This window comes from Dreissena polymorpha, chromosome 1, assembly GCF_020536995.1.
Source record: "Dreissena polymorpha isolate Duluth1 chromosome 1, UMN_Dpol_1.0, whole genome shotgun sequence".
Classification (NCBI taxonomy): domain Eukaryota; kingdom Metazoa; phylum Mollusca; class Bivalvia; order Myida; family Dreissenidae; genus Dreissena; species Dreissena polymorpha.
Window position 1 is genome coordinate 60,496,781 of NC_068355.1, and position 14,843 is coordinate 60,511,623.

At 33.6% G+C, this 14,843-nt stretch overlaps 1 protein-coding gene and 1 long non-coding RNA gene across 2 annotated transcripts in view; one reads left to right on the forward strand and one right to left on the reverse strand.

Annotated features, from left to right (window-relative positions):
- Positions 1 to 760: 760 nt before the first annotated feature.
- On the forward strand, positions 761 to 1,664 carry LOC127831241 (uncharacterized). Its single transcript, XR_008026386.1, has 2 exons — positions 761 to 839; positions 1,373 to 1,664. It is a non-coding gene; the product is annotated as an uncharacterized LOC127831241 (long non-coding RNA).
- A 10,844-nt stretch (positions 1,665 to 12,508) lies between these two features.
- The window catches only part of LOC127882330 (chromodomain-helicase-DNA-binding protein 1-like), a 61,482-nt gene continuing 59,147 nt past the window's right edge, over positions 12,509 to 14,843 (reverse strand). The window contains exon 25 of the mRNA XM_052430902.1: positions 12,509 to 13,496. Within this exon, the coding sequence (XP_052286862.1) occupies positions 13,383 to 13,496 (114 nt within the window). The 3' untranslated portion in view covers positions 12,509 to 13,382. The remainder of the gene's footprint in view (positions 13,497 to 14,843) is intronic.

Below are 14,843 nucleotides of genomic sequence, written 5' to 3' on the forward strand. Positions count from 1 at the left end.
ATTAAGATATATTGGCAATTGCCCGACGAGCTAACATCGGACAAATCAACCATTAATGTAACAAATAAAATGTATTTACATAAGAAGCAATCTTCAATAGCAACACTATGCTAATTCTTCACTATGCATGCTCGTCTTATAACAAAAATCTTTTGATAAAATAAAATTATATAGAGAATAACAAGAACTGCCTGATCTTTTTGTAATATATCTGGCAAGGCTTAGAATAATATAACGATGAGGCATGCCGAGCCGATATTGTATTCGTGCCGAGCCTGATATATTAGTTGATCTAACCTGTTTTTCTGTTTATCATACCTCTACCTCCCCGATTTTAATGAACTAATGAAAACATCGCTAAAACGTTGCAATTTTAGCGGGAAAGAATAAGATTTTTTGTCGTTTGACGTGTTAATAATGACGTCACGAGCACTTACGCTTAATATTAGTAAAACATGTCTTTGCTGTTCGTGTTGACGTAACGTCAAAAGGTGATGTACATTCGAAAAAATGCATACTTGTTTCTGGCATTTTACCCGTCACATTTTTATTATTTGTGTCAGAAAAAATATGATTATATCTATGAAATCATCGTTAAATTCCGCATTTAACACTAGTCTATATTTTCATTAAATCCTACTTTTTTCACCAAAAAAATGAAAATGAGATGTAGGTCTAACACAAAATGTTCACGGTTAAACAAAATACAGCTACCGCGGTAAAACTGATTTGGCGCGAAATTACGTCTGTCAAGAGAACAGACGTCATCAACAAACTGACGTTATTTTAGTGCATTTTCCGATTGAATTCAAACGGGATGGAGCGAAAGAAAAACAAAGGTAAGATTCTTGAGATTTATATAATTTAACTTTATTTTTTTAAATATTTTTTTGCGTTTAGGTGTAAATTATATTGGCATTTTCATATGCGTGTTAAATCAAATTGCATACAAAAACTACGTTTTTGTCATATATTTTCATAAACAAAATCATTTGAATTGAGCGATATTGTACGACTTTTTTTTAAAATCAAAACAATGTCTTTAAAATGTCCAGTTTAACGTTTACATTTTTATATTTGAAAGAGATCAATATTGAAGTTATTATTGCTATAGCTATTATTTAATTTGCGACAACATAAAAATATATCTGAAAAACGGGTTTTTCATAGAGAATGTAATGCATCTTTTATTGCGTTCGACCCAAAAATAAGAAAATTGTGCATTTTTATTATGTCTTAAAAATGTCCAGCAGCGTCAAATTTAAACGTCATATGTTTTTGACGTCAAACGTTTCTGATGTTATTTTACATGTTACGTGATAATTTTAATAATGGAAATAAAAATATTTATCATTTTAAATATATGTTTTAGGATCGCAGTCTCACAAAGAATAAAAAATGACACATCCGTTCGGCCGTTATAAACAACTGAAGAGGGAAAAACAACCGCAAAGAAAAAGGGAAATAAACAAAAATATTATGAAAAAGCCAAAGGAAATGAAATAATTTCGAATAGCTCTATTGCAGTCTTGAAACGCAATCAAAGGCAGCGAAATAAGTTAAAACAGAACAAATTGAATGAACAGAAAGCTAGACACAGGGAATACCAACGATGTTATGAAACAAAGAAAAAGGAGAAACAACAACATGATTTAATTACAATACCTGATTACAGCAATAGAATGACACGGTCGCGCGCAATTTAGCGTTTTAGGAAATTATTACCGTCAGAGAACACAGTTTATGGCTTCGTTTTTGAAAACAAAATCGCCCACAGTAAAATAATCTTAAAGATGTTTTTCAGGTCAACAGCGACGAATCTATATCAATCAGTGGGCTTGCTGATATAAAATCAGCATTAAACAAAACAAAAACAAAACGCAGATCCGATGATAACATTCAAAGTAAATGTTATTTTTTTCTGCAATGAGTCTTCAGCAATTTAGCTTAGATTTTTGATTCAGGACCGCAGAATGCGGCGGGCGGTTTCATCACGAGGTAACTTGACAAGACAATTCTACGCGGCAGAGCTAACATTCAGACGGCAAAGGATGTGTACGAATTGCCTAGGAAAACCTGTCTGAAACCGGACCATCTTCGAACTATTCCAGACGGCTTTTCGTGTATGCAGACGATATTGACAGGTCTAGAGACAGATACTTCAAACTAGTCAAGGAGAAGTTGAGAACAGAAGTTTACACCTAATCCTTCTTCTCTATCTTGTTACAGTTGTGAACATTGCATCAACTCAAACTTTGACAGTTATTTTAATGCACAAAAGAAGACATGCAGGGATGTTGTTTTGAAAAATTGTGGTAGTCGTACTGATGATAGTGACACGAATGAAGATATTGTTTCTGAACCTTTTTCAGTAAGACTCTGTGAGAAATGGAAGCCTCGTTGTGGTTTTCATAAACGAAGTAAATGAAGACTATTACCAGAGACGTAAATAACAGTAGTAGTTATCTAAGTCTCTGCTATTATCTTTTCAGAGCTAACCAAGCCGCAGTTACGTTGGAGAAAAATGAGCAGGACGATTGGGGAAGTGTATTCCCAAGATCTGCCGAAGTTATCACGGGCCATGACTATAAAAAATGCGGGCCCTTAAAGTTCAGTCTGCTATTGTTATTGTCAACTCAATTGTTTGTTTGCTAGAAACTGTAAAAGCAAATGTTAATGACGCTATTTCTGAAAATGATCACGAACGTGGTTTGTCATGGATAGAAGAGTACCATAAGAATTATGTTACACAGTAATTCCTCTTGGCTATGCTTAATAGCATATAATTATACTCATGACTGAATTTAGTGTACAGTTAATGATAACTAAACAAAATGTAAAAATAAAGTATTTTCTTAATACACTTTAGAAGACTTTTCAGTGTAAATGTTTATACTAGTTGCGTAAATTAAACATATATATAATATATTATATATGTTTTAATCAAAATTAATTGTACGCCCCGTTTGTATGTATATTTTAATTGAAATGTATGAAATATTGTTCTTATTTTTGTTCAAACAAAAAAAACATGAATACCAGTATATAGAGGATTTTTGTTGGATTCGATGGAATATCGATTTTATTTCACGAGTGATCATATAAAATAATATTTTCACCGTTTATTTACATTGTAAACGAGGTTAACTGGATAATTTCGCTGGATTTATTACGTCATTTCATCGAAAAAAATGACGTCATTTCACAGTAAAACAGTGAAAAAAATCTATATTTTTTCATTGTTATTTTTCACTGTTTAAAACAGTGAAATACCAGTTTTATTTCACTGATATGTTTCTATAATCCACCAAAGCATAAAATAAAATTGTTTTATCATCCTTTTTTAAATATAGAATATCAATTGTTTATTAACTTAACTTACTTTTCAAATGATGGTTTGTTTCTAGATGGGTAATTTAATAATCTTATTAAACGAGTGAATGCTTGAAGTTGTTATTCGTCATAATCGTATTGTGAACATGCTGTTTGTTCACCTTAAATGTTAAATACAATTTAATAATTCTATTATATCAAAGAGAATATAATTATGGTAATATGTAATAAAGATTCACATAGTTCGTCATTCTTGCTGCATTCTTTATATATACAAAGAACGAAATGAAGACGTAATATTCTTACGTATTCGTAAAAAAATATTTAAAAAACGACGTCGTTTAAGCGTTACGTTTGTGTACCTCACCTTTTGACGTTACGTCGTTGCATTTTGTGTTTAAAATGTATTACATCTTGGTATCAACTTGTTCATTTTGTTGAATCTGACTCGATTTTACTAAAAATGATTACTTTAGAGTTGATTCTGCGTAATTTGACCTACCTCCTATCATCGACTCATATAAAAACTTCCTGTTGAGCTGATATAAAAATATATCATGCAACGTTATATCAGGCAGATATCAATGCAGCGGTATGATAAATGCTACACTTATGTATGCTACAATGTTAAAATATTTAGCTAAGAGCATTTGGTTCTATATAGGAATCGAATAACGCACTATAAGAAGACTACCAGTTGACGGAGCCCAATACTATGCAAGCTTTTGGTACTGTAAAACAGGTAGCGTGTAAGGTTTAAAAATTCTTGCCGTAACAACCTTTTGTTGCATTTAATACAACTACGTACGGATTCTTTGTGAAATGAGAGTTGTGTTATATATTGGTCTCGCGATCTTGTCGAATACGCAGGCATTTGTCTGGTCTGGAAATTAATGAATCGAGTACAGCGAGTAATTAAGTTGTTATTCAGATAAATTACAATACCCTGTATAGCTTGAGCTTGCAAATTTCATCAGCAATACTATAAGCATAATATATATTTACATGTACATGTTGTGTGATATGCGATCGTCTTTGTGTTGAACTATTTAAATACTAAAGTGTTGACTGGTCTAGGGCACCAAATACTGTTCATTCTCTGTTATACGGCGATGACCGAGATTGACTCATGTTATATGCTTAGTTTGTTGTTGTACGGTACTGCCATTTATTGTACAGACCATTAGTCACTTGCATTAAATATGAATGAATAATGAATCATGAATAATGAACATGTACTAAATAATAATATAGTCCGTGTTTATTGAAAAATATTTTTTTGCATGCGGATTTTCTTTTATTTTTGGTTTCTCTTGTATGGTGCAAATGTCTCATCGTCTTATCATACGTACGTCATTGAGAAAAATGATAATAAAAATACAGGTAAGGCATGATTGAACCTTGCAAAAGGACTTACTGTCAGGCTTGATAGTTTACATACATCATACACCGATATGGTGTGTGAAACTTTTATTTGATATTCAAAATTCTGAAGATAGGTTTAAGCATTTCACTAATAATTGAAACACCATACTGATTATGGGACCACATATTTTAATAACGCTGTAACAATTTGCATTAAAATGGCATTCCTCGCGCTATGACACCAACTGTCGGTCCTGATGTTAAATGCCATTGCAATTAGTGCAACTAACCAATCATATTATACCCAAAGGACATTAACAATCTGTTGGATTTAATAAATGCCAATAACGTACCCATACACAATACTTGCCATATTATGGCAGATCTATACGTTTTCTTGTTGATGTATTATCGTTCTAGACAATACGTGCAATATGACGTACACTGATTTTCTCGTTTTTAAATTATTTAAATCTACTTTTCACAGATTGTCATAATAATGATTAAAAAATGGTATAAATTTAACAAATGAATGCATTGCAATTATTAAAGTGAACTTACACTCAAAAGAGCCAATTAAAAATATAGATAACACTGTTCATGGATGATAATCGAATGAAATAGATAAAGTATTGAAGCGTGCGTTTTACCTCTTTTCGTCGAGATTTTGTAAAATACGCGTTTTTCAAACACGGCTTTATAATATATAATGAATTTTAAGCTTTGTAAGACACGATTTAAGAGTGAAAGCTTCGCTTTTAAGATTAGCGAAAACGCCGCTGGTTATATCATATTATCCCATTGTATAAACAAAAGGAACATTTTTACATAATATGCTCAAGTTAAGTCAAGACAATTTATTGGGAAATACATTAAAACAAAGCCAAACAACATAATGTAACGGCGATGTAAATTAATGCGTATTCAAAATGTTAATGAAAAGTATGGTATATATAATGCACATGAAATAATTATTACTGGTTGTGTGAATGTTCAACACAATAACATGTGCAAACTAAAAACAACTCGTTAACAACACGAACTAAATCAATGTTGGTGACATTAATTTCTGAAATACTACAAAAACAACACAGCAACAAACAACATACATATGTATTTAATTGATAATTATTGTGACTAGATCTTAGATCGAAGGCCATTCTAGTAAATGTAGCCAGTTTAATTAATGTCTTTCTATTCGAAGTAGACATCAGTTGCTTAAATTTTGTAAAAGAAGGCCAACGTGGATAATATTAAGGAAACACCAGTTTTTGTATCTCTTTATAATGGGCAACTGGTATGGTATTCATTCTCTAAACACCCTATTACACCTTGTACATACTCGTCCGCTCCTTTGAATATTTCTATATATTCATCATTCAATGAATAGTGAGTGTGCAGAACAGCGAATTATATCCCTGGCATTTACAAAAATATCCAAATAGCTCTCAAAATCCAACTATCAATATTGGGCAAGTTATCAATATGATACAATGTTCTAAACGCATTTTCCTTATACATTGACAGATACAATTAACACCACTATTGGTGGTCTCAGATGTATAATACACAAAGACGGTCCTAATTCCTGGAGCAATATCTTGGGCTTAGGACTCGATCAAGTAATATGCCAATTAACGTCATCTGAATCTAGCAACAATTTATTAAGTAAGGAATCTGGATTCTGCTTTATTTGGAACCAAAAATGAATGATACGCCTTTTTCTAACTTACTCTAAAGAAAAATGACCCAGCTCGCCCTATACTGCCGCGGACGTAGTTTGTGATCGAAAAGACAGTGTCTGTTTTAGAAATGTTAAATTGACTTTCTCAAGGCTTGAATGGAATCCCAAATCTCAGTACCGTAGGCCAAAATTGGCAAAATTAAATCAAAAAGACGTATATTAAGTTCATTTAGAGAAAACATTGTTCTAGACGTTTGTTTCGATAAAGAACTTGAATAAATTGCCGTTCGAGAACAATGTCACACCGAGATATGTAAACTTATTTACTACCTCGAGCTCAATACCATTATATTTAACATAGATACTGGTCACATGTTCACACACATCTCATGACGTTCGGTGTTTCTTAATTGACGTCGATTAAATACACGCTTTAATGCCAACATCCATTTGTTTGAAATGTGTGTTTGTGACAAGAAACACACAACCCCGTTTTCAATTCTATAATTGTATTGTATCTGTATAAAATATTCATACGCACATTGAGATTATGCTTATAATATGCTTATAATAAACGTATCATAGACCGCGAATGTTTACCGAGGGTCAACACTGGTGTTTGCCAATCTCAGATGTTCGAAGTATCAGTAGGCGGGTCACATGAGAACAAACAAATCTAACTAGTTATTAATTCATTATCTAAACAAATAATGTCAGCATAATGAACTATTATTCCCATTTTTAATCTATGACATAAAACCCCGTGGAATATTTGAGCAGACAAACTAATTATTCGGATTGTATCATACAAATACATATCAATAGATATTTGTTTTGATAATACCTTTCTTATATAACAAATGTAACTATATCATCGGCTATACACACCTTATTGTGTCAATGTATGGGTTAATAAATCAGTTTAATAATCAGGCAGAAATATCAATCATTTATTTAAAGACAATAAGTCAAAAAAAGAAATTATTATAGTAAAGAACTCAACATAAAGGAAGAGATAATAAACTTAATTAAGACCGTCAGTAGATTCACAACGCGTCACATAAACCAGTTTGATTACTATGATTATTGCAAGTTTTAAACAAAGTTGAAGTCGCTGCGCATCCACACGCTTCACTTTTTTACCTTAATTTATGTTGTTAACGGTATCCAGAGAACATTTTAAAACTAACCATTTTTATCACAACATTTATAGTCTGTAAAACAAGCTTTCAACTAGGCTAAGAAGGGTTCCCAATGGAGAGAAAGTGCAAGTTTCAACTGTCACCGCGATGGTCTAGGACCACTTCATGCCCGGTAATAACTTTCTGGAGAATGAAATCTGAATCGGGATCAGAAAAACTTCTGCCTCAAATATTTAAGATTTATATTTTACAAATTAACTGATTGCTTCTGAGACGATACGGAATGTTAGATGGATAATCTCAAGTATTTCGCCATGATCTGGACGCCATCACAACTCATTCCTTAAATTTCGTAGCGTGTATACATACACTAGTGCACTTGCAAGTTGTTATTCGCGTTGTTTTGTATGTAGCCCATGATGGGTTTAGAACATTCACTTCACCGATCAATGTTGATTTGTGAACATAGATTCGTGACAAATTAAACAAGAAACCGTCTGAGACGGGTGATGCTCCCCAAAGTTTTCTTGTCACAATATTGCACTATATATTCAGATAAAAGGAAACGTCTTGAGGGGCATAACTTTGGACAAAATAATACGATGGATGGTTTAACAACTTAAAAATTTCAAAGGGCCATAACTCTCTAAATAAATCATCTAACCAGAACCCACAAATAACATGCGCATCTCCTCAATGTCGTTAAGCTTCCCATAAAGCTTCATTGAATTCCAGTCATTAGTTGCTGAGAAATAGCCCGGACAAGAATTGCACTATATGTACAGTTAAAGGGATCTTTTCACGCTTTGGTAAATTGACAAAATTGAAAAAAGTTGTCTCAGATTCGCAAATTTTCGTTTTAGTTATGATATTTGTGAGGAAACAGTAATACTGAACATTTACCATGGTCTAATATAGCCATTATATGCATCTTTTGACGATTTTAAAACCTAAAAATTATAAAGCGTTGCAACGCGAAACGATTGAATAATTTGGAGAGTTCTGTTTTTGTCGTTAAATTTTGTGAAACTACGAAGATTGCTTATATAAGGTATAAAATACGTCAACTATGTGTACTCGGCGTAATAGCTCAGTAGGCTAAAGCGTTTTTACTTCAGGACTCTGGCAGGACTCCAGGGGTCACTGGTTCGAAACCTGCTCCGGGCGATGTTCTTTTCCTTTTTTTAATTTTATTCTTGATTTTTTACTGAAGCTTTTACGATCCAATGTTTACATTTATCAATATAAAGCATTTAATGAATAAGTTAAAAAAATGCCAAAATCTGTGAAAAGGCCCCTTTAATAGAAAAGTTCAAAGGATCATAACTCTGTGAAAAATCATCTGACTAGAACCCACTGATAATATGCACATGTCCTCTTGGTAGTGAAGTTTCCCATACAGTTTCATTGAATTCCGGACGGACACACGCACGGACAGACGAAGCGGCGACTATATGCCCCCCCCCCAAAAAAAAAAATATTTTGGGGGGGGGGGGAACATAAATACAACAACACGTAAACATAAATGCCTATGAAAACCCATGTTATTTTAATTCAATACCACTTCAATACCAGCCTTCTGGCAAGGTTCAATGTGGTGCTATCGGCCAACAATCATCATGATCAACAATAACTATCAATTCAATTAGCAGAGATATTAGTGGTTTATTTGAACAGGCCACAATGATGAATCTTTGTGTTGCTAAAATAGCTATGAATGAATGCATCAGTATATAGCTTTAGGTTACTGATCCATACTTTTTGTTGACATTGCATGGAATAATTTACTAATCTTTGCAAATTGTAAGTACGGATTCAGATAATCAGTCAAAAGCAGCTACGCTGCATACAATATGTAGTAAACATATAATTTATTATATTTGCTCATTTAAGTATTTGTTCGCATAGCATATGACTTGATTTAGATGATACTATACTAATTGCACATGGTCGACTAGGGAACGCATGTCATTTCAATAAAAAATGAAGTGCTCATTTGCTTTATAGGCGTGTGAATGTAAAACCATGATTTGACTTATACATTACAAGTCACCCCACCATCAAAAAAGAAAAACACTCGATAAGGAGCTTAGTAAAAAAAGTTGGTTTATTGTAAGCAATTGGACTATATAATACTGACTTCTTTTTAATACATAAACTACAATGAGGAACATTACAAAGAACGCAATCAAAACATGCTTATTTATCAGTCCTGAATAATGACCATATTCAAATCATTGGCGCTGAATAAATGAGTAAATTTAACCAATACAACATTTATTGTTCTAGCAAATGCAGATCCTTTGTTCCCGAGATTTGACAGGAACAGCCTACCGGACGTACGGAAGAACGGACATAACCGGTGCATCGAGTAAGACGGTTAAAATTATGGAAGACAAACATGTTACATGTCTGCACAATTATTGTAATAACAATGGGAATTCTGACAAAGCGGCGTTTATATACTGTCCCCTTTCGTGCAGCTTAATAGAAACCTCTAATAATCGATATTATTTATATTGAATAAAACTGTCAACGGGGCGCGTAGTTTTAAAATGTTCTTTAAATATTCGCAAAGCTCTTAAAATATGTATGCTATTACTGTTGATTTTATTATACTCGAACCTTATGAAATCTCTATGAAGTCAAAAAGATTATACATATTTACTTATTAATTGCAATAAATTAATCTGAATTCACGATTTTTTTTAGTACGGCAAATATATTGTCCAATGTCTGCTTTCATAGAAGAACAAGAGTACCCCGATGATCATTGGACGTTCACCTGAGAAACTGTAGCCCAGATGTACCCTGGTTTGTGCTGCGCACTCGGGAAGGAACGGATTTTTCGAGCGCCCGCAGATGATCATGCCCTCGAAAACGTGTATTATCCCTATATTATTGCATAAACTCTATCTATAATGCCCTGTGGCGGGGTGCAGAAACTTGAACGGGAGAAATCGTGTATTAACAATGCGATTCACGTGCCGTTCAAGCCCTGTTATGTGTTTTTCATATCCATAACCTGGTCCACTCGCAGTTACTTCCCTTCTCAGGCCTTCGACGACTTTCCAAGCATAAATGGGGAACTGAATAAGCACCAGTTTTTTTCATGCATGCAGGAATATTGACTATTTCAATCCACTTTTCAAGTTATACCATCTGCGTTCTCTTGACAACAGCTTTATTTATTGACAACGTCATTGAAGTTAAGGTTATTTACTCAACACTTTCCAGTGTTTTTATGGCAATTTCGGGGTCGATATTCGGCCCCATTCCCATCCAAAAATAGTATATATTTTCCCCAATTTTTTTGAAAAAATCCCATCCAAAAGTAAAAAAAAAATTTTTTTTTTTTTTTTAGAAACAACTGCCTCATGCCTGATGTATCTATATTGTGTCAATATTTTTTGATAAAAACATTCCAATTAGGCCAATTTCATTGATAAAAAATGCTATAATTTGCCATTTTATTGATTAAACAAATTCCCAATTAGACTCTAATTAGCTTGGAAAACTGATACTGTGCATGACGGCTGAACTGACTGAAACTAATGTTGAACAAATCATTGATATATATATAAGAAAAAGAACAGAGACATTCAGCTGTGAATATAACATTCATACATACATGTGTATTTATATAATAAATATCATTACATATAAAAGAATGACTTCTTAATTTTTCCCTTTTCCTAAAAAACGACGCGTTTTTCCCCTTTGGACGGGCCCCGCCACCATTCCCCTAAAACTGAAAAAAACACTGCTTTCAAAAGACTATGCTGTAAATGTAAGTGTTTATGTACCTTCAACGTTCCTGCTGTAAATACCAAAATAATTCCTCATTTCTTACTTTGCGCGGCTGCATTTCAACTTTGCATTAATCCACATTTAAAATCAAATACTGCCTATCCGAAAGTAAAGCCTCGTCATTTCGGATGATGACCGAGTGAGGCATATGTAAAACACAATCTTGAACTGTATTGAAATAATCGAATTATTTTGTCGATGTCGAATGAACAAAACATATTGTTTCCAATGTTATTTAAAATTATGTTGGTATGTGTGATTTGTTTATGCAATAATAGCGAAAAAACGCATTTTCTCGGACATGATCATCTGCGGGCGCTCTCAAAATCCGTTCCTGGATTTTTCGAGCGCCGCAGATGATCATGCCCTCGAAAAAGTGTATAATCCCTATAATGAAAAACAGGGGCATAATGTTAACAACCTCTTGCTGTGGAAGTCTAATTATAACAAATCAAACCACCATATGACCCTGATTGAGGCGCGATTTGAATACACTAAGTAGATGACGATATAACAATTACAGTGTTTCACCTTTAGGTTTTTCAGCATAAACTTTTTAATTGCGTTGCTTATAAAGTTTACATAACAAATGTAAAATCTATGGCGTGGTCAACTTTGACACAAGGTGCAAAATTTGATCATATTCGATCTAAATTCTTAGAAAAAATGCTATATGATGCTACATACCAAATATGAAAGCAATTTACTTTGCGGTTTCAGGGGATTTTTTAAGCCTTTTCCAACAAAGTCAATATAAATCATGCTGACCCCCAGAGATAGGTCCATTTTGACCTCATGTATGAGTGAGAAGTGTTGGTTTTATCAACTCGTTCAGATATGTTGCGCACCTGGGACGATTATTTACTCCGCGTGGCCTTTACACGTTGCTATGAGAAACCAGTTTGTAGGTACTTAATTGAACGTTAAACTGTATGTTAAACAGTTTTAAATGTACTGTTTGAGGATGGTTGAACAGTTAAGGAGAAAGGCAACTTGAGCACTTTATCTACAATCAAACGTCTATTACTTCAGTGTTGGTGACCGTACCTGGCTCACACTTTTATACTGCTGTAATTGTGAATGTATAGCAACACACACACGGTGAATACAAGCAAGGAGTTTGGACATTTTGCACATGGGACTTACGCAATAGTAATATAGCAATACTACCCAGGAGGAAGTCATAAATTTATTAAATAAGAAATAAATAAACGTAAAAAAATATTTTACATAGTCTATTAAAAATGGATTCATAATATCGAACAATTGAAATAAAACATAACACTGTTCAATAACACAAAAATCTACATGAATACAATGCAAGGTGCTTGTATACATCAACCATAATTTTTATGTCAGCTTTTAAAACACTACAACATATAACTTACAGTTGCTAGAGTATTTTCTTCAACTTAACTAACAAAACGAGCAAAACATTGGTTATAGACATTTGCACACTATTACATCGACTGCAAAAATAAAATGTATACAATGTCCATGTACAAAAATGTGCCACACATTTGTGCATGAAATAAGTTTAACAATTTAACTTTGACAATAGTTTAATAAGAAATTATTAAATAAAAGCGCTGAATAAAATTATGCGCATACAGATAGATACATCACATATGCCATAAAGATGAACGTAACATACAACTAGTGCAACAACTTGATTAATTATTAACAAGTTTCATTTTCAACATGCATTATGCAAAAAAAAACAGCAGACAAGAAATTTCTTGCAAACATAACAATATATATGTGCCGATTTCAACACAGTTGCTGCGTTGCTTATAGTGACAGAAACTTAACAATCATATTTCTATTGTATACTACTTAGTAATTGCAAATCAATATCAACACATTTTATCATCAGGGACTACTCTTTTAGCCTAAAGTTGACTTTTCAGAAGAGACTCATTTAAACAAAAAAAGTCCATTAAAGCGGACAACATAGTCCAATCTGGGATTACACTTTGCGAAAATGCATTAAGAACTGTTTTCCCAAAATTGGGCTGAATTTTTAAGACATATGTTAAGTTCTATAATCAGAACATTTCATAATTTTCAGTTTTGAGTAGTTTCCTGAATTTTAAGCAATCGTCCAACCAATCTGTGGATACAACAACAGCTTTCAGATCTTCGTCCATATCGAGTGATGTCTGCAATAAAACAAACCACATAAAACACATCAATACATAGCATTTATGATGATATTATCACTTTACAATATTTGAGTTAGTGGAAGTTTGTCTATTTCCGGAGTTTATTTCATTGCAACTTTGCATTTCTAACTGGCATCGCAAGACAAGCAAAACTTATGCAACCACAAAACCTGCAAATATTGTCAGCCCACAGGTAAATTATGTGTTTTCTTGTTTTCGTGAATTTCTACCTATCATTTCGTGAATTTCTACCAATCATGAAATTCTTATGTAACGCATACATTGAAATCGAAGAGAAAAAATGGTAGCACTAATTTAAACTACTGATGTGATATACATGAACATGTGCATTTGACTAGCACGATAAAAAAAATAACGTTCATACAAGAGAAGTCTTTAGTAAGGTATCCGTTTTAAATCAAAGAATTGATTTTATGCAAATCTTATTATCCCCACGCTTTTTTAAAAGCATGGGGATACGGTGGTTATTTCCGCCGTCTGTCCGGTTGTTCGTCCGTCCTGGCCACTATCTCCTCCTACACTATTAGCACTAGAACCTTGAAACTTACCCACATTGTAGCTATGCGCATATGTGCGACCCTGCACTATTTGGAATTTTGATCTGACCTCTGTGTCAAAAGTTATGGGGTTGGGGCCAGAGATTTTCACTCATTTTTTAGGTTATTTTATATTAACTTCTTCATTTCTACACCGATTTACTTCAAATTGATACTGAACCTCTCTTATGACAATAAGGTCAATCACAACTATGCATGGCCCCATTACCAACCCTGGGGCGCCCTGCCCACATAGACCACACCCACCCAAAATTGCCTTTTACTATAATTTCTTCCTTTCTACACCGATTCACTTCTATTTGATACTAAACTTCTATAATGACAATACGGTCAATCTCAATTATGCATGGCCCCATTACCAACCCTGGGGCGCCCCTGGGTCATTCATGCGGCGTGGGGATACGCGTCGGCCTCTGCCGCGCCATTTCTAGTTTGAGAATTATTCCGACAAATGAATTAGACACAAAAAACACTTATAATAGCAATAATATTTAATATTAATAATTTCAGAACATTCGCCAAATAATGATAATTTAAACTTCCACTTCTATGTTTAAACCGTACCAAATCAATGAAACGAGCTTATTTGAATGTATATAGCGAAAATGTGTCTTATGCCATATGCGGCTCCTGACCAGACTTTGGCAACGTACAGGCTTGTCACAAGCATTTCTGGCAGCATATGGAATAGGGCCCATTTGCGCATGACCCGGCTTATACGCTGTCTGCATCAGGCGTATCCCTATCCTATTAACTGTAGAATCAA